The following is a 24,216-nucleotide window of genomic DNA, read 5'->3' as shown; positions in this document are numbered from 1 at the left end:
AAGTGGAATTCAGACTAGAAAATGTTTCTTATTTGCAAATCTTGCCTCTGCCTTGCCCTTGACAAATGGAGCCCTAATACACAGCCACATAAGCGGTACGCCATTTTTCTATTCTAAAAAGGCATTTCCATACGGCTTCACTGTCCTTTGAATCAAGGCACAGAGAAAAGTACCAAATCCCAGGGCTGGCAGTCTCAAAGAGCTTGCTCCTGAGGTGTGCCCACCGCCTGCAGCCGAGACACACGACGGCTGCCAGCCACCCACCCGGCCCTGCTGTCACTTGCTCTACAACTGCGCAGTCACCGTTTCTGGAGACCCAGGGTCACGGCGCTTACTAACATGGGCAAATGCATCTTATACGCTTAGATAATCTGATAAAGGAAAGAACCATCCTTTTGCTATGGGACATAAGCACCCCTCTGACACAGGGAAGCGATATATTCTATTCCACAGGCAGACGAATCTCTGTAAGCATGACCTGGCAAACCTAACAGCAAATCTGTACCTGAGCAGGGCACTGACTCTTCAGCTCCCACCTGGCCAGCAACAACCCCATCCCACAGATCACTGGTACCTTTCAGATCCAGACCAGGATAAAGCAGTGCTACCTGCGAGCCAGACGAGCGAGCTCCCCTGCAGACTGAAACTGCAGCATTAGGACATGTTCCATACCAGTGGGGGTGCAGGTTTGTCCTCAGTGGGGCCAGACAGATTCTAACCATTTCTGATCCAACAGAAATCTTCCCTACCTCCTATGTTACTCTGTTTTTAATGCCTTTCCCCATGCATGACCCTAGGCAAGGCAGACCCTCACTATCCCTGCCTGAGAAACTGGAGCACCCCCTTCCTGGGACCTGCCCGCCGGGAGCACAGGCAGCCCTTGCTACACTGCCTGGGTAAACACGTCCCTAAGTGCCAGTGGCCACACGCATTTCAAAACCGCCTCTCCTCCTTGCGTTTTATCTGAGGGTATTTCACTTTGAGTAAAAAATAAAAATAAAATAAAAAATGCGGAATGATGCACAAATACGGAGTTTGGAATACAGCGATATGCCAGACAATACATGAAAAAAATGAATCCAGCTTTAAAACGCAAAGCCACAAAAAGAAAGAAAATGTAGAGCAAGTCTCAAACACTGTAAGGAAGGTGAACAAACTCTGTGTCTGTAGCTGGCACTGAGCGGCAGTCAGGGCTCCTACCAATACAAAAGACAATTAGATTCCAGCAGACAAACCAGAAAGCGATGATGATGATTGCTGATGCTGCAGACCGTAGCTGGCCTGCATTAGGTTAAGTAAGCTGGACACAAGCCAGCATCATTGAACAAATGGCACGGCCCATTCTGGATGAATCCGGGGAGAGATTACTAATATCTCGAAGGTGACCTTTCACACATGCTGTCCCAGCAAATCCAGCAATTCTCTTGGCTATAATGGACGGAGCAGGAGAGGCCAGTCTCTTGAAGTTACAAACTCCTCATACAAATAAGTTTTATTTTTAAATTTATGATAATTGACTACACCTCATTTGAGCAAAGTACCCTAAGTGCTTTATTGGTTTATTTCACCCCTTCCCCGTTTTAAGGAAAACATAATCTAGCTTTCCATTACTCGTTGTCATCCAGGCAGGCAGCAAGCTAAAAAAAGAACTCTAATTATTAGACATTGTGTCTATTAAAATATGTAAAATGTTTCCTAAAAGGGCAGGTGCATTAATTAAGGCTGCCTCAGGATAAATTAAAATTATTAGGAGTCCTCTGCTTTCCTGAATGAGTTTTCCATAGATTATTTATAATTGAATGAAACCAATGACACCATTTGTAATGAAAACTGTACAGACGTTAAACATTTCCACGTTTGCAAAAGCTGAAAAGCATACTGTAGGAACAGAAAAAGGTACATTTTTATGAAGGGAAAAGAGAAGGTATCTTCTTTTCTGAAAATATTTTTCCTGTAAGTAAAAAACAAACAGTAAATACCCTGGGTATAAATCTCATCAGCGCAGCCCAGAAGGGCCCTAGTGCAAAACTGGGCCCCAGAGCCTGGGATTCCGAGGAGACATCTCGCCGCCGGACATCCTGAAGCTGAGAATTCAACTCCTTTCCATTTCTTCAGAGAAGGAAACACAGCTTAATTAGGTTCAATTTTCTAAATAATGGCTATTCTCTGTAACTAATCAGGAAAGTTTTAAATCAGTATCAGACTAATGCTTGTTCAAATAGTGGAACATGCTCTGTCTTCAAAATAGGATCTTATGCTGCTGACAATTGAAAAAGTTAGAAGACTGAGGATAGCACACACTAACACATTTTTTTTATTATTTTCAAACAGAAAATACCCTTTGCTATCCTACAAAGCAGTCCCTTAAAACAACACACAATCTTCTATGCACAGAGATTTTGCCAGTGAGAGAAAACAAAGATAACTGGGGAAAAAAGAAATAATGTAGTTTCAAACCAAACAGCACTTCCTGAATTCATTCAGAATGGAAGAAGGAATTTAAAGTTACTGCTGGGGAACTGAGAAAGACCCAAATAAAAGTATTTGAATAATCATTAAAGAAAATCCTTAGCCTGAAAGATACTTCTGAGAGCATTCTACTTTCAAATCACCTAAGAGCAATATGCTCAGTGAGTTCATCTGTAATTATCTGATATTCACCTGGATTATGAATTTTACTGTCAGTAAGCTAAGCAAGCACATATTAATTTACGAGGCTGACAAATGCAATGCAGAATTATGTTTTAGTGTTTAACATGATGCATATATTGCAGGAAATCTGTCAGACTTTTTGCTGCTAGTAGCCAGAAAGCTTAACTTTATTCCTAATTACTTCTGTGTAATCAGTAATGAAGCCATGTGATGTTTTAAAAGGAATCTATCTATATTCAAATAAAACTAATATATATAATAATAGTGTACTTTAATTTTCATTTGCCTTCTAGCCTCCCATAAAAATAACATCTGAGTGAAAATTAGAGCAGATGCAAGAACATCATTCATTTTCTGTTCTAGGCTTAACACTAGTTTATGGGATAACTTCTGACACTGCCAACCAAACATCAACACAACCAAGACCTGCTGTTCTGCAATGCACGTAGGCTCCAGTACCTGCTGTGCAATGTCCAAAAACCTGGACAAATCCTTTCTTAATTTTTCATGTTTATCCTTGGATGTCAGATAAAATGACACAAGTGCCATTGATAAAAAGGAACTGAGACCCTGAGGCAACGTGAACTGAAATAACTACAAATATCAAGCGAAAATGATATGAGGTTACTAGGAATGGTTAGGGTTTTTTAATAATCAATATATTATGCTGACTGTAAGTCTCTGGCTCAGTCAGGTGTTCTAAATTGAAGAGGGCTGTTTGGTATCTTGGAAGGTTACAAACATACAGGCATTTTTCTCCTGTTAAAAAACTTCCTTAGTTTAGTATACCCTCTGCCATAGCTTCTTTCTGTAGACTCTATGAAATCATTTTTTTTCCCTCTTACATAATATGGCAACCAGAGTTCTGCACAGGAATTCAATTTTTAAATCTATCCATTTTCTTCTCATTTGTTCTCTGCAAGAATTCCTTTACTTTCAAGACAGGCAGATCTACCTGCATTTTTTAGATTAGTCTTTACCCTGCTTAAGGCCACACTGCTACATTTTTTCCCCATTGACAGTCATGCTGAGCTTCATATAGACTTAGCCAGCTACATCATTAGTCATTTCAATAATTTCTGATCTAATCTTCAGCATCTTGAGATATGATGCTATTATTCATGAGACAGTTCTACTATCCTAGTTCTTTTCCTCCTTAACCTACCCCTTACAAAACCAGATGCACTTTAAATGTATTTTTATCCTTTACTTCCGTAAATGCTGTCAAGTAAGTTTGGGGTTTTTTTTCCAATTTTTGTATGATGGGTGTACTCATTACATACCTGTACTACCTTCCTAACGTCTCATTCAACACAGAAATAAAGGGACTTTAAAATTATGAAAAGTTATTTCATTGCCTTTATTTAGAAACCCACTTTTCTAGCCCCTTATACCAATTTCTGTGGAATGTCCACACACACTACAAACAGTCACACACCAGGGAAACGCTGCTCCTAGAGTTACAGGATCAGATGTTTTAGAGTATGAAAATACAGTGTTGATAACGCCATTTTTTTGTTTAGAAAATTCTGCTGACAAGCTAGAGCTTTCTGCTTTTCATGGCTGCTTCTCAAGGAACAAACTTGCCCCCCCTAAAGCCTTTCATTTCACAGCAGACTCTATGGAACCCCATCATAATTAACTGTAGCGTTTTCACGGACTTTGAAACACAGATCTAGCTGAAGACTAAAAACTGATGCAAAGACAACACCAACTTGCTTAAATGTTCATTCACCAAATAATGAAAGTTATAAATGGGAATAGCAGATAATCAGAGAGCACTTACTGTAGCAGAGAGCTGTGGTCCATTCAACTGTGCGTGCAGGATGGCTTCATTGATGAAGTTCCGGATTCCTGTCAGCGCAACTTCCAGATCATGCGAGGCAGCCATTTCATTAGTCAGATATTCCAGTGTGGAGATATACTCCCTCCATTGTGCATCCAGTTCTGACACACTGGCCAAGCAGCCCCTCATTACATTTAGACAGTATCCAACACAGGGTCTGATCAGCGTCAGGCCCTGGCAGTGCGGGCAGTACTGCATCTTCACTAGAGCCTTGCTACATTCCTTCGTGAGAGCTGCGTGTTCAGTAGTATTTATCACTTCGATGCCCAGACTGAGGGCCTGGCTGAGCATCCTACTTGCCCAAAGAGATTTTGACAGCTCTGTAACCATGTTTTTAGAATAGTGTCCAAAAGGATTTATGTCTTGCCTTGTAAGCCGTAGACACTCTGTATAGTCCTCTGATAAATCTGTAATTCCTGGGTTTATTAGCCGACTATACACCAGGGGAAAGAGACTGTCAAAGAATCTTAATACTGCACTTTCCACCGTAGTCTCTGCGCCCAGAATGTAGAGAGAGATGTCTGTAAAAAGTTCTTTAACAGGCTCTGCTGCTTCTTTTGCCATAGGTCTGTAAGCTGTCTCAAACAAGGAACTTGTGCGGTTTTCAGCAAAGCGAAGCAAAGACTCAAAGGCCTCTAAAAAAAGGGGCAGGGGAGAGAAAGAACTAGAGGTTAATAGCAAGCACCTGACATCTTAGTCACAGGACTAATACTGTCCTGAACAGGACCATCAATATGAAATCTGCAGTACGCATACAGTAATAATTAATCATACTACTGATGAAAGTTGTATTAAACAGACACCAAAACATTACACATGCATAATAAAGGCAACACCTAACACACAAATATTTTTCTCTAAAAGAGATTACTGTATTCTCACTAGCTAAGATTACTCTAATCTCCCTGGCTAGACCCTGGCCCAAACTCTAGAGGTCAATGAAGGTCTCGCAGAGACTCCAGTGGGCACAGGCAGGATCTGTGTGAGATGGCTTTTGTAACCGAGACTGCATTTAGGCAGCTCAACTAGACATATTTCCAAAACATCCCTCTAGCTCAATGAAAGTTTCTGAGATAACTAAACACAAACAGAAGTTGAAGCTTTTGTTTCACAGTGCTGTGAGTGGGCGGCTGAGAGGCACTTCTTGCAAAGTACAACTCAAGGATGAGAGAAAGATGCTGCGTGAATCAATTCTCTCCCCATTAACATTGGCGGCTAGGTCTGGATACCAGCCAGTGGTTGGGCAGGACCTGACATCAAATCCACTATGACACGAAAACAAAATAATAAAGTCAGAAAACCAGTATCTTCCTTTAACTACACCATTTTCAAGTGGCCTTAAAAAAAAAAAAAAAAAAAGGCACCATGGTTAACACATTTCCAACTGCAGAAAGACAACGTTATATACCCAAAACACTGACTGGGGTGACAGAATTCATTGACAAGGGCAAGAAAGGGATCAGTTCCCAAGATTTTTTTTATGACACAGAAGACAGTAATCCACACCATTCCCACTGCTTTCTTTGGAAGCTATCCAACAAAAAGCCTCTGACATAAATCATTCTTGCACTTCTCTGGATGGCAAGTAGTTCCAGTTCAAGGCAGGAGACCTATCGCCTTCTACCTCCTGAGGACTGACTAAGATAATGGGGTTTCGGTCTAATCCTACTCTACATTCATCTGAACATCACCGTGCAATTCACAGCAGTGTAACACAAACCAAAGTCACTCAAAGATCAGCTGAGCAAAGGAGCAGATACAATACTGTAAGTCAAGATTAGCATACACTGGCAAAGTTTTGTAGAAAAGCCTGCTCAGCGCCTTTCTCTATCACATCTCCCTGGGCAACTAACTTGCTTGCTATGATAAGCATTACAATCCCTTTACCACAAAGCGTGATTTAACTAGACAGATAATACAGCATATCTCATTGTACATTAAATCATCAGTATTTTACACACACACGCTGTATCCTTCTGCCAGAGAATCACTTCAGCATTCCCGCTGGTATTATAGCAAATAATACTCTGCAAGTGCTTATAAAATCCTAGAAATTAAGTATTCAGATACACTTCAGTTGAAAAGCGAGAAAGTTCATTTTCAGGCAGAGTAACACCCTGCCAATTTTCAGAGCAGACATTTACAGCTGACAAAAATTCTAAAAATTGGATTTATGATGGAAATACTGACATAACCTAAAATGTAGTGCAGCTGGCTGCGTACTACTGCACACTTAAAAGTCTTTTCTTTGCTGTTATCACCCCTATGTGTTTATCTATTTCTAGAGGAAACCTATACACCATTTTTGGTTATCATACCAAAAAGGCAATAGAAATATTCAAAACATGAAAACAGTGTTTTAAGTTTCCTCCTTGAACTACACATGCTCTCTTACAAATATTCAGCTTATCATTAGATTGTGGGAGCAGGGACTGTCTCCTACAGTGCCAAAGTCTTATGCTATTGCTTTAGCTTCCACATCCATAAAGGCAGAACTGCAAGCATCCCCCTCCTTATCTGAAAACTAAATGAAATGCATTTATGAATGTGCAAGTATCCTTATTGTCCTGAGAAATAACAGCCTCAGTGACAGATGAGAGCAAAACAGTCAATGATAACGTACATACCAAGAAAACAAATTTCAGCAGCTTCCTGGGATACTAGGTTGTAGACTAGAAACCACGTAGCATTTCATTTTCAAACCTCTTAACACTCTGCATTCAACTAAATAGAATTATTCAGAGACAAGTATGAAATCAAAATATTTACTGTCATTTATTTTTCATTGTGCAAGAGAAAACTGTGATGGTACATAGCTTCATTCCTCCTGCAAAGAGAGCCCTAACGTCAAAAATATGGCACAAAAAATATTTCTGCTGATTGTAGATGTGCTGCAAACACCCATAAAGTATAAATTTCGTTCCTTATCACCACTGGTCAGACAAAAAATGACTCATGCTTGCAGGCACTTTAGCCATGATATTTGAGAAGGAAATATCTCTGTCTTTTTTCATTGTTAAGGCATTAAGAGATGTTTGAGACATTACTGAAGCATCTGGATGTTCTTAAGACCTTTAATTAGAAGTAACGGAGCTTCAAATAGTCAAACAATTTTGTAACAATGGACAGCTTGCATTCTGGTTGTACGGAGCAGGCAACCTTAGCATCTTGTTTTAAAAGTGATTAGTTATATGCTTTTAACGCACCTTGTATGCAGATCCTAAATCCCAGGGAAGGTTTACACTATCTGAAAAACCAGGTGCTCAGCTGTGCAGCCAAATACAGCAAACTTTGGATATTGCAAAAAGTTGAATTCTAAGCCTAAGCATACCCTGGGAGAAACATTTGACCATCTTTCACAGCCTTTGGCTTCAACCCCCCATCAGCAGCTTACAACATACTGTAAATTGCAAGTATATTGATCCTGAACAGAAACAAGCCATAACCAAAATCATCCAGGATTTGATGGGGGCATTATGTATTTTTGTCTTTCTTTAGTATTAAATAGCAAGGTGGAGAACAAATTTTGTTCTCATGTTCCTCAGAAGCCCCCTTTTTATTTAAAGCTACAGGGGAAGTGAAAGAGCCAGCTTTGGATTCTGAACTAATGCACTGGTAAGTACTTAATGAAAGCCAGGCAACATCACCTTCCATGGGGAAAATTTTGTTCAAACTGTTTATCCTGCGCTCACAAAACACTTGACGCCACCACCGATGTGTGCGTGACAGTCAAACACAGCTGATCAAATACAAGCTCACCTCTGGAAACTTCACATCTAAACCGCTGGTGTTAAAAAATTAGCTTCTGGAAACAAGCCCAGTTACGACAAGAGACCACGCTGGTTTTGCTGCTCCACCGACAGCAGAGAGCCTGCCAGGCCAAACAGCTAACCAGTCTGCATGCCGGGCTTCCTAACATATACGTACACTAACAATTGTCTTATGCTCAGTCTCACATACAGATGGGAAAACACCGCTTTGCAGGTATAGCATTCATGTGCGTTCATCGGGAGCACGGCACAGCCTGGTTTGGTATGAGAGCTTCCCTCAGGCAGAAATACACCCATCCTGGCACAAAGGATCTTTTCCTTCACTGAAAGCAGCCAGTAGCTACGCTTCATGTATCTAATGCAAGAAAAATCACAAAGGATTCCTGATTTATTTCACCAGCTTTTGCACCAGTGTAACACCTGACTTTTTCAGGGGGGTTTAGTCCTGATTTAAGCCCACTGTATGCCGGAAGAGGCTGCAGAACTCCTGTTTCTGCTAAAGGATAGTGCTACAGGGAGAAATAGATTTAGGAGGCATGTATCCACCTGCCCATCACTGGTGTACCAGCATTTTCCAAAGATTTCCTCTATTTTTTTTCACCACCTGGAGCTCTATTGGGGAAAAAGCAAGTAGACTTTAAGTAACAGTACAGGCAAAGGAAACACGGCTAATACTGTAACTACAGCTTTGACTAGTTCCTCATGTCAAGCAAACACTGTGTTCCCTGACTTGCACTAGCTCACTTCAGCAGGGATAGCTTCCCGGGGGTTTAAATTGCGGTCATCTTTATTTTAGTGCAGTCGGGTGCAACCGCTCTCCCAGTTTGTGTCCAGGCCACCACCTCATCTCCTGCAGCCTTATTCTTAAGACAAGAATCAAAGATGCAAAACTATCACACATCAATTCTGCCACAGAAATCTCTCTGGGTGTGTTCTGAGAAACCATTTATTTTTTCAGGCTCCCAGACACATGGTGACATCACCTTAAGGAAAGATCTCAGCAGAACAATTCCCTGAAGCGCGCAGCAGGTCTGCGCACACGTGGTAGCACAAGAGCTTGCATTCAGGACTGCCTTCATCTCATAAACCCTGGGTTTCTTATGGTGCATGATGATCAGTAGATATGGTCTCCAGGAATACACACACACACACACACACACACAGAGATCAGAGTTTTCCAAGAAAATCTGGATCAACATATGATAGCCATGCATAGAGAAAGTTCATTTGGTTCCCTGGCTTATACCAGACCTCCACAAGCTATTGAGATCTTTACTCTGAAAGCAACCATGGGGTTTCAGATGGGGAGCATTAGGAGAAGCTAAGCAACTTCCAACTTGCTGGATTATGAATCAGTCCAACTCCACGTTCTTTTCTTTCGACAGGTCCAACACAGGAATGTTACCATGGGTAACCATTTTCCCCAAATAAAGCTGATCGAAGCACCAGGCACCTCTGTGCACTGAGGACCATTTCTGTGGTGCAGCAGCCGAAGCTAAGAGTGGGCCTTACTGCTTGACCCCCCCCCATGTCTTCAAAGACCAAAGTCATAAAATCGAGTGCAAGCCATGACGTGCATATGTGAAAGGCAAGTTATTGTCATTGCCATTCTGCTCCTGTCTGTGACTGACAGCTGGCACCTTGCCCACAGAACTGACAAGGTAAGACCACCCTGCTAATGCAATGGCTCTCCACTACGTTAATGACTCCTTACACTCTGCAACAATTGAATGCATGCTGAAATGAACTTCTAAAACATCCACGAACTTCTAAAAAAAAAAAAGAGAAAAGGAAACCATTATATTATAAACATTTCTGAAAAGATTTAACAATGCTCAATAAACCAAAACAAGAAGCAAACACTGAAACTATCTATACAGAAATAACATCTGTGCACATTTTAGATTTGAGTGCAATCAGGAAAGAAGAATGACAAATTTAAGTAGCCTCATTATTTGTTTGGTCTCTTAGGACCACACTAATATTTGGCTCCTTTCCCTTCAACATCTTGCATTTATTAGAGTTACAGAATGAATGAAAGCTACAGTTTGTTGAACAATAGCTTCCTTTTAATACTTTCAAGTCCATTAAATCTTCTGCATCTTTACGGCTTGCCAAAATAAAAGACAACATATTAATAATTTGCAGCCGTAGGATTTAAGTACATACTATTTGCAATTTGATGCACAAAGAACCATGTACACAGGAGAAAATCACACCCAGATACACATCTACATGACACACATGATAAAATTCAGAGTTCGACTTTTTTGGATATGCAATAACCTCTAAATGTATTCAAAAGGACAAGAACAAAGAGTGCTCAAAAAGCATCATTAAACAAGATGAACAGGTGTTTTTTAAAAAAATCTTAAGATTACTTTAAAAAAGAATGTACGTGCAAAACAAATTGTGTCATGTTTGTAAAGACAGAACCAGAAATCCATTCATTCATTAAGCTGCTTTTGAAAACAACTTAAAACTTTCAGCTTCATTTCTGTTTTGGGACATTTTGCTAGTAGCAAAGAATGACAAGCATTGGAAGTCTCCTTATTCATTCTGAATCATTCTGCTGAATGTAGGTCAAAAGCTCTTTATTAATGCCCTACTTTATGTATTTTACTGGTTTTATGTATAGGAAGGCTACTGTTCTAAACACAGTTGCTCTTGATGAAGCTGATGAGAAATAACATGTTAATAAACACATCGGCAGTCTCATGGGAGTACGATATCCACCACATCATAGCTGACACTACACCAGCACTGACAGGAAACATTGCAAAACATTTTGGATCAGAGAAAAACCTGAAAGCAACCAGGATCTGGGCGAAGTGGAAGTGTCTCTTGCTTTCTACTCACCTCCTGCAGCTGCTTTTAACAAGGCAGAGTACAAAACAGATTCAAAAGCAAGAAAGCAAAGTCAGTTTTGGAAAGGGGGGAAGGAAAAGTTTGAATTTGCTCACCTTGACAGCAAGGAGAGAGTACAATGTCTTTAGAGCTAACCAGTCCTCCAGAATATAGACTGGACAGAAAAAAACAACAGCTTTCCATTACTGCGTGTACAGGCAAGGTCTCAACACTCTCTCACAAGTTTGTCTATGCTTACAACAACAGATAAACATCCCATCATGTACCTGTTGATAGAAACTTCTGCCCAAGTTGAAAAGAAGCCTGTGCATCCTTCTGTGTCCATACCTAACAGGTGATCAACTGGGAATCAATAAGCAGAATTATCTGCAAGCTATCACAGCCATCCTTTAATCCTCTGCTCAGACCCAAATGTTATCCAAGTCTGTTTTTAAATTAAGAAAACTTACAAAAAAGTTGCAAGGGCTTTTAAAAATTCTAGCAGTGAGACTTCCAGAGTGTAAGAATACCTGGTCTTTCCTCAGTAATATCTTCTGTGCTGGGAGCTTGGACAGGTTTGCCACGTGACGTGACACAAAAAGCCTGGTCCAATTCGAGATTCAGAGCAGCAGACCCACTATTACACTTTGGTAACATAGGCAAAGCTAAGACATTTAAAAAACCAATTTCCAAATGGTTTGTTGGAAGAGTGACTTCCAATAACCGCAATAGGAACCAACACCATTAAGTACCATCTGAAAACTTCTCTCTTGGCATGAAAATTGACAGTCATTTGTCATTTTCATCTGCACAAACCTATTCTTTCAGCCTTGGCACGGCTGTGCAAAGATAGCAACCACCCCCTCAGACTGCTGCCCCAGCCAGCAAACCCACCCCCTCTTCTCAGTCAAACACTCCTACAGCCACCTTCTTCTGCTTTAGCTTCTACTTTACTATACAGTCTTGTAGAGGGAGAAAGGGAGAAAATATGCAGCTCATTTTGGCGAGGTTGATGAACGTTGAATCCATTAACTTTGGGTTATTTTGGTGAGCATTTGACTCTGGAAGCATCAACGATAGAAATACCACCATCAAGTTTACAATAGGCTTACTGCCTCACAGGCTGGTGATGCAAAGTGGAAAAAAAGCAGTAGGCACAAGCCTAGGAGATACAACAGAAGGGTCCAGGGATAAAGGGCAATCTTCTGTTCTGCTCTGGTCATTTTGCTGTGAAATCAAACAATGATTTCTGTAGACTGCGTGCAGGGGAATATATCCAAATTGCTAGAAGCAGTAATCACAGTGCGTGCATTTTTCAGACTTAGTGAACTTGGCTTTATCATTAACAAGACAATGTATAACGAAGTTGCAACTAGCTGCAAAAATATTTATCAAAGAAAGTAGAGAAAGCTCTGGGGTCTGCTGTACCAAACCACATCTCCCTTTTACAAAAAAAACCCCAAAAAACAAAAAACACTCCATGGAAGCATTTAAGTTATTAGGCTTCAAAAACTAACAATTTTGTGAGCTTCTCACTCTCTGCTTCACCTTCAGACTTTTTGGGAATACCACGAATGAGCTGATAATTAAATTTAGCTGTTTATTATTTCTGTATACTGCATTTCAGCACAGTTGTACATTATTTTATACACTGTAATTATAGGGTATAATTACTTCTTTTTAAAGCGAGCAATCTCAAGTAAAACTAAATCAGTTGACCAGCAGAAAGCTGGAGACCAGACGCGGTATTAACCTTTTATGACACTACTGGGCTTCAGCTGATAGGTAAATAAAGCAAGTAGTTCTTTGGGAGTATCTGAGCAGCAGAAGGCTGATGGACATCTAGCATCGCTGCCGTAACATGATCCAGATGAGCAGTAAAAGCCCTGAGGCTATGGCTGGACTTTTTGTAAAGCTGTGGCTATCAGTATTATTCTCCTTGCATCAAAACAGAACTCCAAAACATGATTCATGCAATTCCTATCTGCCAAATTCAAACTTGTCAGCTACTACACTTAATATCAGTTCACAGTTAACAGGAGTTGGGCCAAAATCACTGTAAAACGAGCTACGGCTGTGCTTCAACAATGTTAGCTATGCCTTTAATTTGCTTTCCAAGAACAATTAATTTATAAAAACAGTTCTCTCAATCTACAAGGGGAAAAAAAACCCACCAGCGGTTACGTATCTGTAGGTAGCTAGGTTCTTCACATAACTATAGCTATCTTTGAAGTTCTGAGGAGGTTTACAGCCATCATACTAGGAACAGAAATGATGTTATCTGATTTATTTGATCAATCACTAAAATGGACAGTGATGACTGGAAGGCACAGCTACAGCAAGTAGCACACAATTCCCAAGATGGATTACAGTACAAAGCACTTGCAAAATAGCTTTGAACGACTACTCTGTAACCATCAACATCTCTTTCAAGATAGACCCACAGAAACAGTCAGCATTGCTTAAATTAGGTCTAACTATTCTAATGAATAAAGGTTTTGCCACATAAAAAAAAGAAAAAATCATTCACTTTTATTTCCTCAGGCTAAACCCCCAGTTGCAAAGATGTATAGGGAACTGAAAAGTCATCATTTTCCCTTAGAAAATAAAAAAGCTTTCCAGGAAAAAAAAACAAACATCATCTTGAACAATATTTTCTTAAACATCAACCCTGGATCACCACTTTATGGAATGACGTAAACCCCTGGTATCTTTTCAACTACGGTTCTTGCTCTGGGGTGAGGGGTTTTTTATTCTAAAAACACAGTCAGCCCCAAAAGGTGTGTTGGCTTAACAGTCCAAGACTTGCATGGTCTTAGACAGGATTTCCACTGGGCTCTAAGAAGTGGACTGCCCTTAGTCTGGTTTCTTTAGAATAGATACTTGGTACATATGGCTGCGATTCTTTTGAATGAGCAGAACCTCCAGTGCAAAGTCTCTCACGCTTTTCCCACCAATTTTCAATACACACCAGTTTGGTTACTCAGCTGTAACTGTACACTTCTCAAAACTCACAGGGTTGTTACCAACACACACAGTGACAGATGGAGCTCAAGGTACCACTGGGGCATGCCTGCACCTGAGGCTAGCCAGGGAGGCTGCTGCTCCTGGGGACTACGTGGTAAGCACGGACACACAAAAATGCTACTGTCACTGGGAGATGGTGCAAAACAATTACCTCATTCTTTCTGGGGTGCCGTAGCGATTACTTTTCCAAGTGTGTAAGCAGTTTTTCAACACTGTGAATCACTGCGCTGAGCATGCTGGCATAGGGCTAGTTTATAAATTAATACCCTTATTGCCATCTCTAGGATTAAGGCTTTCAGGTTATCTCTTCCCTCAGACCGCTGGACAGATTAAAAGGGTATCACTTTTCTTTTGGTTTCCCAGACTACTGTTAGCACAAGTACTTTTGGAATGAGATATTTAGTGTGCATAGTGTAGTTTCCAGAACTAAAACGGACTTGGGGAAGAATTTCTGCGCATTCACGGCTGGCTTCAGAGCCTGAGGCAGCATGTAATTTATCACATCACTCTGAATGCTCTGGGCCTATATGGAGTGAAAAAAACTTCCTAACTGCAACGTATGCCTAGGTAAGGGTGAAGACTACATTTAAATGACAATATGTGTAGGACATATACATACAAGTAGTATTCAGGAGCATGGTAACTGTGGACTACTGTCATATGAAAACCAGAAAGCCCAAAGCACAATTAGGTGAGGACACAGCTAACGTACACGTAAAATGCAGGGCTACAGAAAGATATTGTTGGTTTATATTGCTTGAGGAGAAGGACTATTCAAAAAAATATTAGGAAAAAAAATGGCCAAAAATTGCTTCTGCAGCCTTCCTGCAAATGAAAACCATCGAGAAAGTAAAACCTGTGCCAACCACACACAGTGCCAGGTACTAATACCAGAGAGGAACAGATGCCATCGTTAGAGAAAGAGAGGGCATTTATGTTGGTGGTCTGCTGGAGCTCAAACGCACTGCACATTTGAAACAATTGAGCTTGGAGAGCAAGCAAGTGAAGCCTGCCAAAACCACTACAGACTTCTCTCTGTTGCCTGACTTACACAGTGGCACTGATGATGATGCAAGAGTCCCTGAGCACTGGGATGTTACCTGTGGATAAGTATAAAATATGAAGCATATCTTTAGAATCCAGATGTGACCGGAGTACCAACTACACTCTAAAACTTGTCTCTGGTACATTGCTGCACTGTGTGTTCGTGTTTCCTGGCAGGGACACACTTCAAAGTTGCCAGTAACTTCGGGACAGAGAAGAAAATAGGGTATTGTATTTGTATATCTCTGGTGTATTATATACAATCAGGAAACAAAAGTACAAAGTATTTTTAAAGACTTGCATTAGTTAAGAACCACCAAAAATGTCCCTTTTGAGTCAATCAAGAGAAAGCAGGAAGATGTAAAAGTCTTTTCATTCTTCTGGGAATCTTTTCATTAACAGAAAAGCAACCAGATAGGAGTCTCTAGAGAGAATTTTCTCGACCCTCTGATTAAGGAGTTCAACTGGCAGTAGGAAAACTAATACATTTGTTTCAGAAGGTCATGAACTATTTCATGATTTCCAGCTGAATTAGTTAGGTGGTCCATTATGACCTGTTTCTAAAAAAATCTAACAGAAAAATAGCTACAAGAGACAGAATTAGCTTAACAGATGAAAATTGCTGGGCAAGGTTATTAGTTTTTCATGGGTTTTCTTCTTCTTGTTTAGGTACTAACATAGAAATACAAGAAATTATGTCTGAGTTTCATTAAGGAGCTGCGGTCACAAAAAAAAAAGACTTAACACGCGTACACTTTTTAAAAATCTAGATTAAATCTCTATTTATCAACAACTTTAAAACAAAGAAAACAGTCTTTATGTGGAGAACAGCAATAACGCAACCCAGAGCGTTCAACAATGAAGACTCTCTAACCCAGAACTGCCATCTGGCTGGAGAACCCCGCTCCATGTGCCCACACGCCAAGCTTGCAGCCCGCAGCTGCAAGGACCATTACTCACCAGCTGAGTCAGGCACTGAATGGCAGTCCTCACAATCACTGTGTGCTTCTGATTTGTTCAAAAGCATGAGCCACAAAACCTTTCAGATGTTTCTTCTGATTCTGGATTGGGTAACAGCAACTTCATTTCCCAGTACTGTGAACCTACTGACTTTACCCACCCTTCTTTCTCAGGATAGTCTAACACAGGCAAGACTTTGCAAAATAAACTAAGGAAAACATGAGTCCCAAACCTATGTCTTGGTGCAGAGGCAGTCTTTCATACAAGTAACCTTCCGCAAACAGCTTAATTCAGTGGCTTTTGTGTTTTTCAGACCTTTGGACAACTCCTATCCACCAAAATTAGTGACATACCAGCATGCGGTATCCTCACCCAAATTTAAGCTGAAAACACTCTTTTCCACCAACCAGCTACAGGCCACCAAATGGTTCACGTATGGTCAACAGGGTGAGAGCCACTGGGGTCTTCCTTGGCGCACTGAAAAGCATGTAGTCAGCTAGACAAAAGGCAAAGGTATTGGGCTTGGATAACAGATAGAAGCAAGTAATGCTTAAAAACAAAAAAACATTCCTGCACATCTTTTTTTGGCTGTCTGCTCTTGTAGATTATTTTGCAAATATATCTGATATCATAACACCATAAGGTAATTGAAAGGACAAGTTTGCTTGAAGAAACTGACCTTGTTCATGGACTTTATTTACAGTCAGAACAAAGAATTTCAGTAGACTAATGAAGAAAAATAGTGGAAAAGACTTCCATGACTGACTTCAACAGACTGAATCCAAATCACCATAAATTTAGGAAAACATTCTGCGTGTTGCTTTTTAAAATTTTACATCCTTAAAAAGCCTCTCTTGATGGAAAAATTTAAGGTGGATCAGTACTTAAACTAATCCTATAAATATAGAACACATTTTTTCTTTGTGGTGAAGAGCTGTTCCTTGATTTATCCTTCAAATTCCTTTAAGTGCAATGACTGGCATGTGTTCAACATATGGGTCACCACTGGCAGAAGTACAGATATTGGTGATTTGATAGCTAACCAGATGTTTGTGGGGAAACTAGCCCCAATTATTCCTAGGGAAAGCCCATAAAGCATGTTAGCACTAATAAATCAACGTACCTATTTTTCTCCTGAAATTCCTTCGGTAGAAAATACATGAAGGTAAGTTTTTCCAATCACATTGGCTACAGAGGTTTTACAAGACAAGTCCAAATCACACCGACAAAGACCAAAGGCCAAAGCAATGAAACTTCTGATGTGCAGAAAACTGTGCAGTCCTTGATCAAAATAAAGTCACCATGATACCGTATTTCAACGTTGCCAGACATATCCAGACACCTTCAGAGATGAGTAGGGCTTCACAAGATCACAGAACCTGCTTAAATTCAAGAAGTGTCATAGCTGCAACCCTGTGCTTGCTTATTCATCCCTTAAGTCTAGTGTAGTCAGATCACAATTCAGCACATCATTTTCTTGCATGAGTAGCAGCAGTGGAGGAAATATTGTAAGACAGAACAAGGACAGGCTAAAAAAAATGTCTGAAGAATTCATAGACCTACTCTGTTCATTTCAGGTTCCTCTGTATAAAGCTTTATGGCTTGGATCCAAGTGAGCTGACTCAAGGAAACAGCCTGATTCACGCAATCAGTTAAGAGGCTCCCATGAAAAGTCCTGAACTCTGAATCATAGAAGGGTCCATAAAGATCAAGTCCCACCCCGCTGCCGTGGGCAGGGACCCCTCCCACCAGCCCAGGCTGCTCCCAGCCCCAGCCAGCCCGGCCTTGGGCACTGCCAGGGATGGGGCACCCACAGCTGCTCTGGGCAGCCTGGGCCAGCGCCTCGCCGCCCTCATGGGGAAGAATTTGATCCTAGCATCTAATCTCACTCAGTGTCCATGTCACTGACAAAGGCGTTAAACAGCGTTGGTTCCAATACCATACCCTGAGGAACACCACTCATCACTGGTCTCTACTTGGACATCCAGTCATTGACCACAGTACTTTGAGTGTGACCATCCACCCAAGTCCGTATCCACAGAGCGGTCCACCCGTCAAATCCATGTGTCTCCATTTAGAAACAAGGATATCGTGAGAAACAGTGACACATGCTTTGCACAAGTCCAGGTAGATAACATCAGGCACTCTTCCCTTATCCACCCACACCGTAACCCCGTTGCAGAAGGCCACCAAATTTTTCAGGCACAATTAGCCGCTAGTGAAGCCATGCTGGCTGTCACCAATCACCTTACCTTCCATGTGCCTTAGCAGAGTTTCCAGGAGGATTTGCTTTGTGATCTTGCTGGGTACAGAAGCAAGACTGACCAGCCTGTAGTTTACCAGGTCTTCCTTTTTTCCCTTTTTAAAAATTTGGGTTATGTTTCCCCTTTCCCAGTCTGTGTGAACTTCACCAGACTACCACAAATCCTCGAATACGATGGATAGTGGCTCAGCCACTCATTTGCCAGTTCCCTCAGGACCTACGGATGCATCTCATCAGGTCCCATGGGCTTATGCACCTTCAGGTTCCTGGGGACTTGCAAGGTTGTTAAAAGCAAGCAACCCTTTCCCCTCCGGGCTTGCTGACCTTCAAGGACTGCTACAAAAAGTCTGTTTGCGATTTTGATTGATGTTAAAGAGTTGATGTTCATTTCATTAACAGGGGTTTCTTGAGCTAGCTCACCAAAGACAGTAAGGTGCCACGTTAAGTCCCTGGTTCAGTAAGTTCCTTGTGGGCCCTCACTAACAGACATGTGTTATATGCACTAAAAGGACTGTTTCTGATCTTGGAGGGCTTCCTCTCCCTGCAGGGCATTTATTCCTACATGGAAATGTTGCATGCAACTGATTTTGTCTGTTTTTCTGGTACCCTTTCTCTCTAGTAGGTCAGAACTCCTGGAAAATGCTTTGCAAAACCCTCACAGAACCTTTTTACTTCCTTTCAGTGTTTTTCCCCAATGAGCAGTCCTCTCAATCTTTACACCTGAAACTCACATTTTCAACTCGGGTCCCGATTCATGAAGATAATAAGCATAAGCTTTATCTGCTGAGGATCACTGATCTCAATTATCTCGCTGAGTGCAGGTCCAAACAGAGATAAAGGGTAGATTTTTGTAGGAATGCATGACAGTTTTCTTCTCCAATTTTCTCATCTTGTATTATCGAAGTCATCACTGTCTTGCTTCCTCTATTGCTTCCAGGTATTTGGTACATTACAGTGTATACTTACTTTGTTTTGGTTAAATACGGGTCATTAGAGACGGAAACTCAACTATAGAAATACGATACTTTGAGGGTCAAAGTATCTATCATGTCTGTCACATTGAAATTTTCCTATGCAACTGTTAAAACCTCTCATATATATGCAGCTTTTGCAGTTTTGTTTGAAGTTTTGTGACCTTTCACTCAACAACTTAATGAAAAATAAAAGTTGCGGATAAATCAATCTGATAATGAAAGCAAATTAGCCATTATGCTACAGCAGACTTCCAACATGAATTAGTGAACTGAGATTGACCACAGCAATATAATGCTCTCTTTAATTACAATTCAGAGCTTCCCTTTCCAAGTAAGCTTTAGACAGAGTTTAGCAAACAAGTATTCAGAACTAAAGCACCAAGACAGTGATCCACATAAATGGTATCATAAGCCTTAACAAGCTTAAATTAAGCCAGTAGCGTCTTTTAGGAAAGAGGGAGTCTCATGACAGTCCTGGCTTTTCAACAGTGCTGTTTGTTGTTGTTTTTTTAAATACACTGAAATCCATCAGGTACTCTTACTCTCTCACAAGACAAAAAGTTTAATTCTCAACAGCAAGCACAGACAACCACAAAGTCACTTTCTCTTCCATCCTACTGACTCAGCCAATTTTAATCACTCCATTTTGTCCTAAATTTCTCTAATACATATTATATTAAAAACACTTAACATATGGGGAGCAAACAGATGCTTAACTAAAAGACAAAGTCTATGAAAAATTCATCTTCTTAAAATGCTTATCTTCATTTCAAGGTCATATGGAATCAATAACAATAAATCCATTTCTGTACCCTACTCATTTAGATATCACATTTTTATCCCAGCCAAATGAAAAAGAAAACATGAAGCTTTAACAAGCAGGAGGGAAATCACCACTGTGAAATATTCAGACAGCAATTTTGCTGCGTTTGTTTCAGAAGAAATTACAAGGTTCAGCTATTTTTGTGATTAATTAATTCTCTATTTCTTCTTCTAGATCTTTAAAGTCATTTTAATAGACACCTTCCACTGTTTATGTTTTATTCTTTGATGCCCCAGAACTGATTGCTTATTTTAAGAAAGACCCTTTGGCACGAAACTTTATCTGTATAAACCTGTAATGAGATCAATCCCTTCAGAGGCACTGCAAGAAACCCAGAGACAAACAACCACCCAAGCAAATAAGGAAGTTACTAGTAGATTGAAAATGAGAGAGTTGCAGATAAAGCATAAATTCTGGGCTCTGACGAAAAACACATTTGCTGCATTTTAGAACCAGTTCAAAAAAGCATTTTGGCATACACAGAGTTTATCCTAGTTCTGCAATACAGTTCTTAATTCACAAAATCACCACAAAACTTCAGCACACACTTACGTTTTCTGCCAAAAAAAGTGAATTTGTGAAACCGGGCCTAAAACTTCAAAAAAATCACGGGAATTCTATAAGGCCATTTCAATTCCTCTGACAAATCTCCTGCCTTCTCATTTCACAAATATCAAATTGCTGAAAACTTTTTCTCCTGTTGTTCAGGTTAATCTTGTATAATGACACTCTGTATGATTATGGGAAAAAATGCTGACTTGATTAATCTATTCTGGTAAAGGTTATAAACCAGCTCCTTGAGAATGGAATAGACTATTTCAGTTGGAAGGGACCTACAGCGATCATCTAGTCCAACTGCCTGGCCACTCCAGGGCTGACCAAGTTAAATCAAGTTAAGGGCATTCTCCAAATGCCTTTCAAACACTGATAGGCTTGGGGCATCAACCACCTCCTCTAGGACACCCATACCAGTGTCTGACTACTCTCTCAGTAAAGAAATTCTTCCTAATGTCCAGTCCAAACACTCCCTAGCACAGCTTTGAACCGGTATTCTGCCTTAACCAAAAATTTTCCAGTCTTGTGGAAATATCATGTCCTAACATTTTATATTTTTTTTTTTATCACTTACTGCATTTCACCATCTGTAACATCATTCCCAGGCCTGCCAGTGCCACTTCAGATGCCTGATCACCTAAATTTTTGGACATCACAATCACTGCATTCAAGTTTGCCACATTTCACCACTTCTAGTGCAGAGACATTACTTGTAACTACTTTAAAATTCCTTTATAAATTTCTAGTTTTGCTTTTTACTAGAAGATCTACCACACATCTAACACCACCACCTACTGCTGGTTCAAGGCAGCGTTACAGGTGGAAGCAGCATCCATAGCCTGATCCTGGAACCAACTAAAAGAGCTGTTACAACTTAGGTGTCTTTGGAATAGCATTACTCCTGCAGACAAGCTGGAAAAGTAAATTAGTTTAAAAATCCTAATCAGGCTCCCTTCCTACCCTTCCTTTCCCCAGCGCTGCCCTGGCCACATGACTCCTGCAGGAGGCCAGGGAAGGGAGCTCTGCCCTGAGCAGGAGACATCTGCCCCAAGCATCTCCCTTTTTGATCTAATACCTTTTTGATAACTCTCACACAACAGAAACACAGTTCCATTATCAGACAGGTTAAGCACAGACGTATTGCTATCTGTAGCTTTTAAATGGAAGTGTTTAGAGAAACAGATATGCAACACTGGGGAAAGCTTCCCCATCCTAATGGAGGGAATCTCGGTAATAACCAAGAGCTTCCCATTTCAAGAGACTGCCACAGCATCCCTGAAATGTAAATTCACTGATGCTGAAAAGCCTGCACTGTAATTTAGCAAGGCACAGCTAGAGAGAACACACCAAACAGTAATTTAGCAAAGACTAACAGAGCAAGAGACACAAACCATTAAAATACAGTGCCATCAGGGAAAGTGGTTTCCAAATATCGAGGATATGACCTTGAAGGCTGGCTTTCAGTCTTCTCTTCAGGGACCAGGTATAGGAGGTTTGCTGCTTGGGGAATTTCAACATGATGATGGAAGCAGAGAGCTCAGCAGGGCAAAGAACTTCGTAGGAGCCCTTAATCTGATCCCAAACAGAACAGAACAAATTCCTATTGACAAGCCTTATGAAATTTAGAGTTGTTTAATATACTTCAGGTAGCAATGGTTCTTACAGCAGATTCAGGAACACTATAGATTTCTCTACAGTATCTGAGCATTAATTTGCCAATCCTGAAAACACTACTCGGATAGAGTACAACAGCCAAGCAGTCTGTCATACTGCCCAAGACAAACATCCACGTGCATCCTCCTAGACGCAAAAGGCTTGATATTACAATCGGACCTTGAGGTATGCCAGAGTGTATACTCATTGGTCCCCAAAATCTGACATTTGATTTAACTGAAAGGTGCTAAAATACCACAGAAACATCCAGGGAACACTCAAATTATTTTTGGATCTTGTGGTTAAATGGAATGGGATGGCATGGATTTTTGGGACAGAAAACCATGATCACGAAGGAACTGCCATACAGGAAAAACCAGACAGAGATTGGTTCAGTCCCAGGTCTGATAGCACAAAATCGTTAGCATCAGATGCTTTACACAAAGCTATATGAAGCCCTACAGTTGGCAGCTCCAGGGTATAGAATAACATGCCCAGGGGACCAACTCAATCTCTCACAGTCTTTCCTGTCTTTAATATACCACAAGAATTTCTTCTTGTTTGTTTTTATATCTTTGACTCTCTGCTCTTCAAATTCCATTTCAGGCTCTTCAGTTTCCTTCTCACACTGCCCACTCTGGACTGTGCCTCTGTCTCTAGGATTCACTAGTGTTGGATTTCCAGTTTCTGACAGCTATTTCTTTTGCTCAAATAACCTCCTGAACTTTGTGTTTAAGCATATGGATTCACTTGCCCGCCTGCTTCTTTTCTCCAATGGTGCCATTCCTATTTGCAGTGACAGATTGTGGTGTGCTTAAGTAGCTACTATGCCTAAACTAAGATTTTAATTTCATACTTAATCACAGCCATATATTTAAACAGTGTTCACATTGTTCTAGTAATCAAGAGGGGACCCCAAGCACATGGGTCATTTCGTTTTCCAATCTCTATATAATCTAGGTGGAACTTCAACTGTAAAACTCTACTGTGAGTGTAAGACAACTTGTACATTTAAATTCAAGTCTACATAAACCAGATCCAGTCTTCAGCTAATTGAAGTAATTAAGGTAGACAAGGAATATGAGGATCTCTGAACCAAACACAGCAGTAGCATCTAAAAAGTATGTCTCTATCACTTGGATAAGCAGTGGGTTGTTTTAGCTACACATATTTGTGCAAGAGTGCAATACCAAAAAATTTCGAAGACCCCTAGGCGCAGAAAACTGTAGCGTCTTCGAAATACTGCTTATTAACATTTTTAGGCAAGATTTGCCATTGAGATCCTAGAAGTTTGCATATAAATCACAAATGCAACTTTAAAAAGCTTTCTGAAACGTTAGGATGCATCTCAGCCCATAGTACTTAAACATTTGGGACTTGTTTTTCGTTTTAACTAACCTGACAAAACAAAGCAAAATAATTACAGACTGATTCCCTTGCTGCAAAAATCATCCTATTCCATTCAGTGGGGCAGTGCAGCCCTTTCCCAACTAACAATACTAAAATTTGTCCCTCAATGAGATGCTCCACTGCATGATTTTGGGGGTCTCCCTTAATCAATAAACACATCATCCATAGATTAATGACAAAAGTAAACTGCCATACACCATCCCTCTCACATCTTCAGTATCCTCCATGGATCTGCCACCTTCAGCCTCTATGAATTAATCTCCTCCGCTCTTCCGGACCATTCATCATGCTCTTTCCTGCTCTAACTCCCTATCTCCTTACACCACAGAATGTCTTTCATCTGTTGCAGTCAAATTTCAGAACAGCTTCCTTAACTCTATTAATCCCTATCT

At 40.6% G+C, this 24,216-nt stretch overlaps 1 protein-coding gene across 2 annotated transcripts in view; it reads right to left on the bottom strand.

Annotated features, from left to right (window-relative positions):
- The window catches only part of LOC130158311 (glypican-5-like), a 391,572-nt gene that overhangs the window by 298,262 nt on the left and 69,094 nt on the right, over positions 1-24,216 (bottom strand). For both annotated transcript variants that reach the window (XM_056358960.1, XM_056358961.1), the window contains exon 3: positions 4,439-5,133. In XM_056358960.1, the coding sequence (XP_056214935.1) occupies positions 4,439-5,133 (695 nt within the window). The remainder of the gene's footprint in view (positions 1-4,438; positions 5,134-24,216) is intronic.

Source organism: Falco biarmicus, chromosome 13 (assembly GCF_023638135.1).
Source record: "Falco biarmicus isolate bFalBia1 chromosome 13, bFalBia1.pri, whole genome shotgun sequence".
Taxonomy (NCBI): Eukaryota; Metazoa; Chordata; class Aves; order Falconiformes; family Falconidae; genus Falco; species Falco biarmicus.
This window is presented reverse-complemented; position numbering and strand designations above follow the sequence as displayed.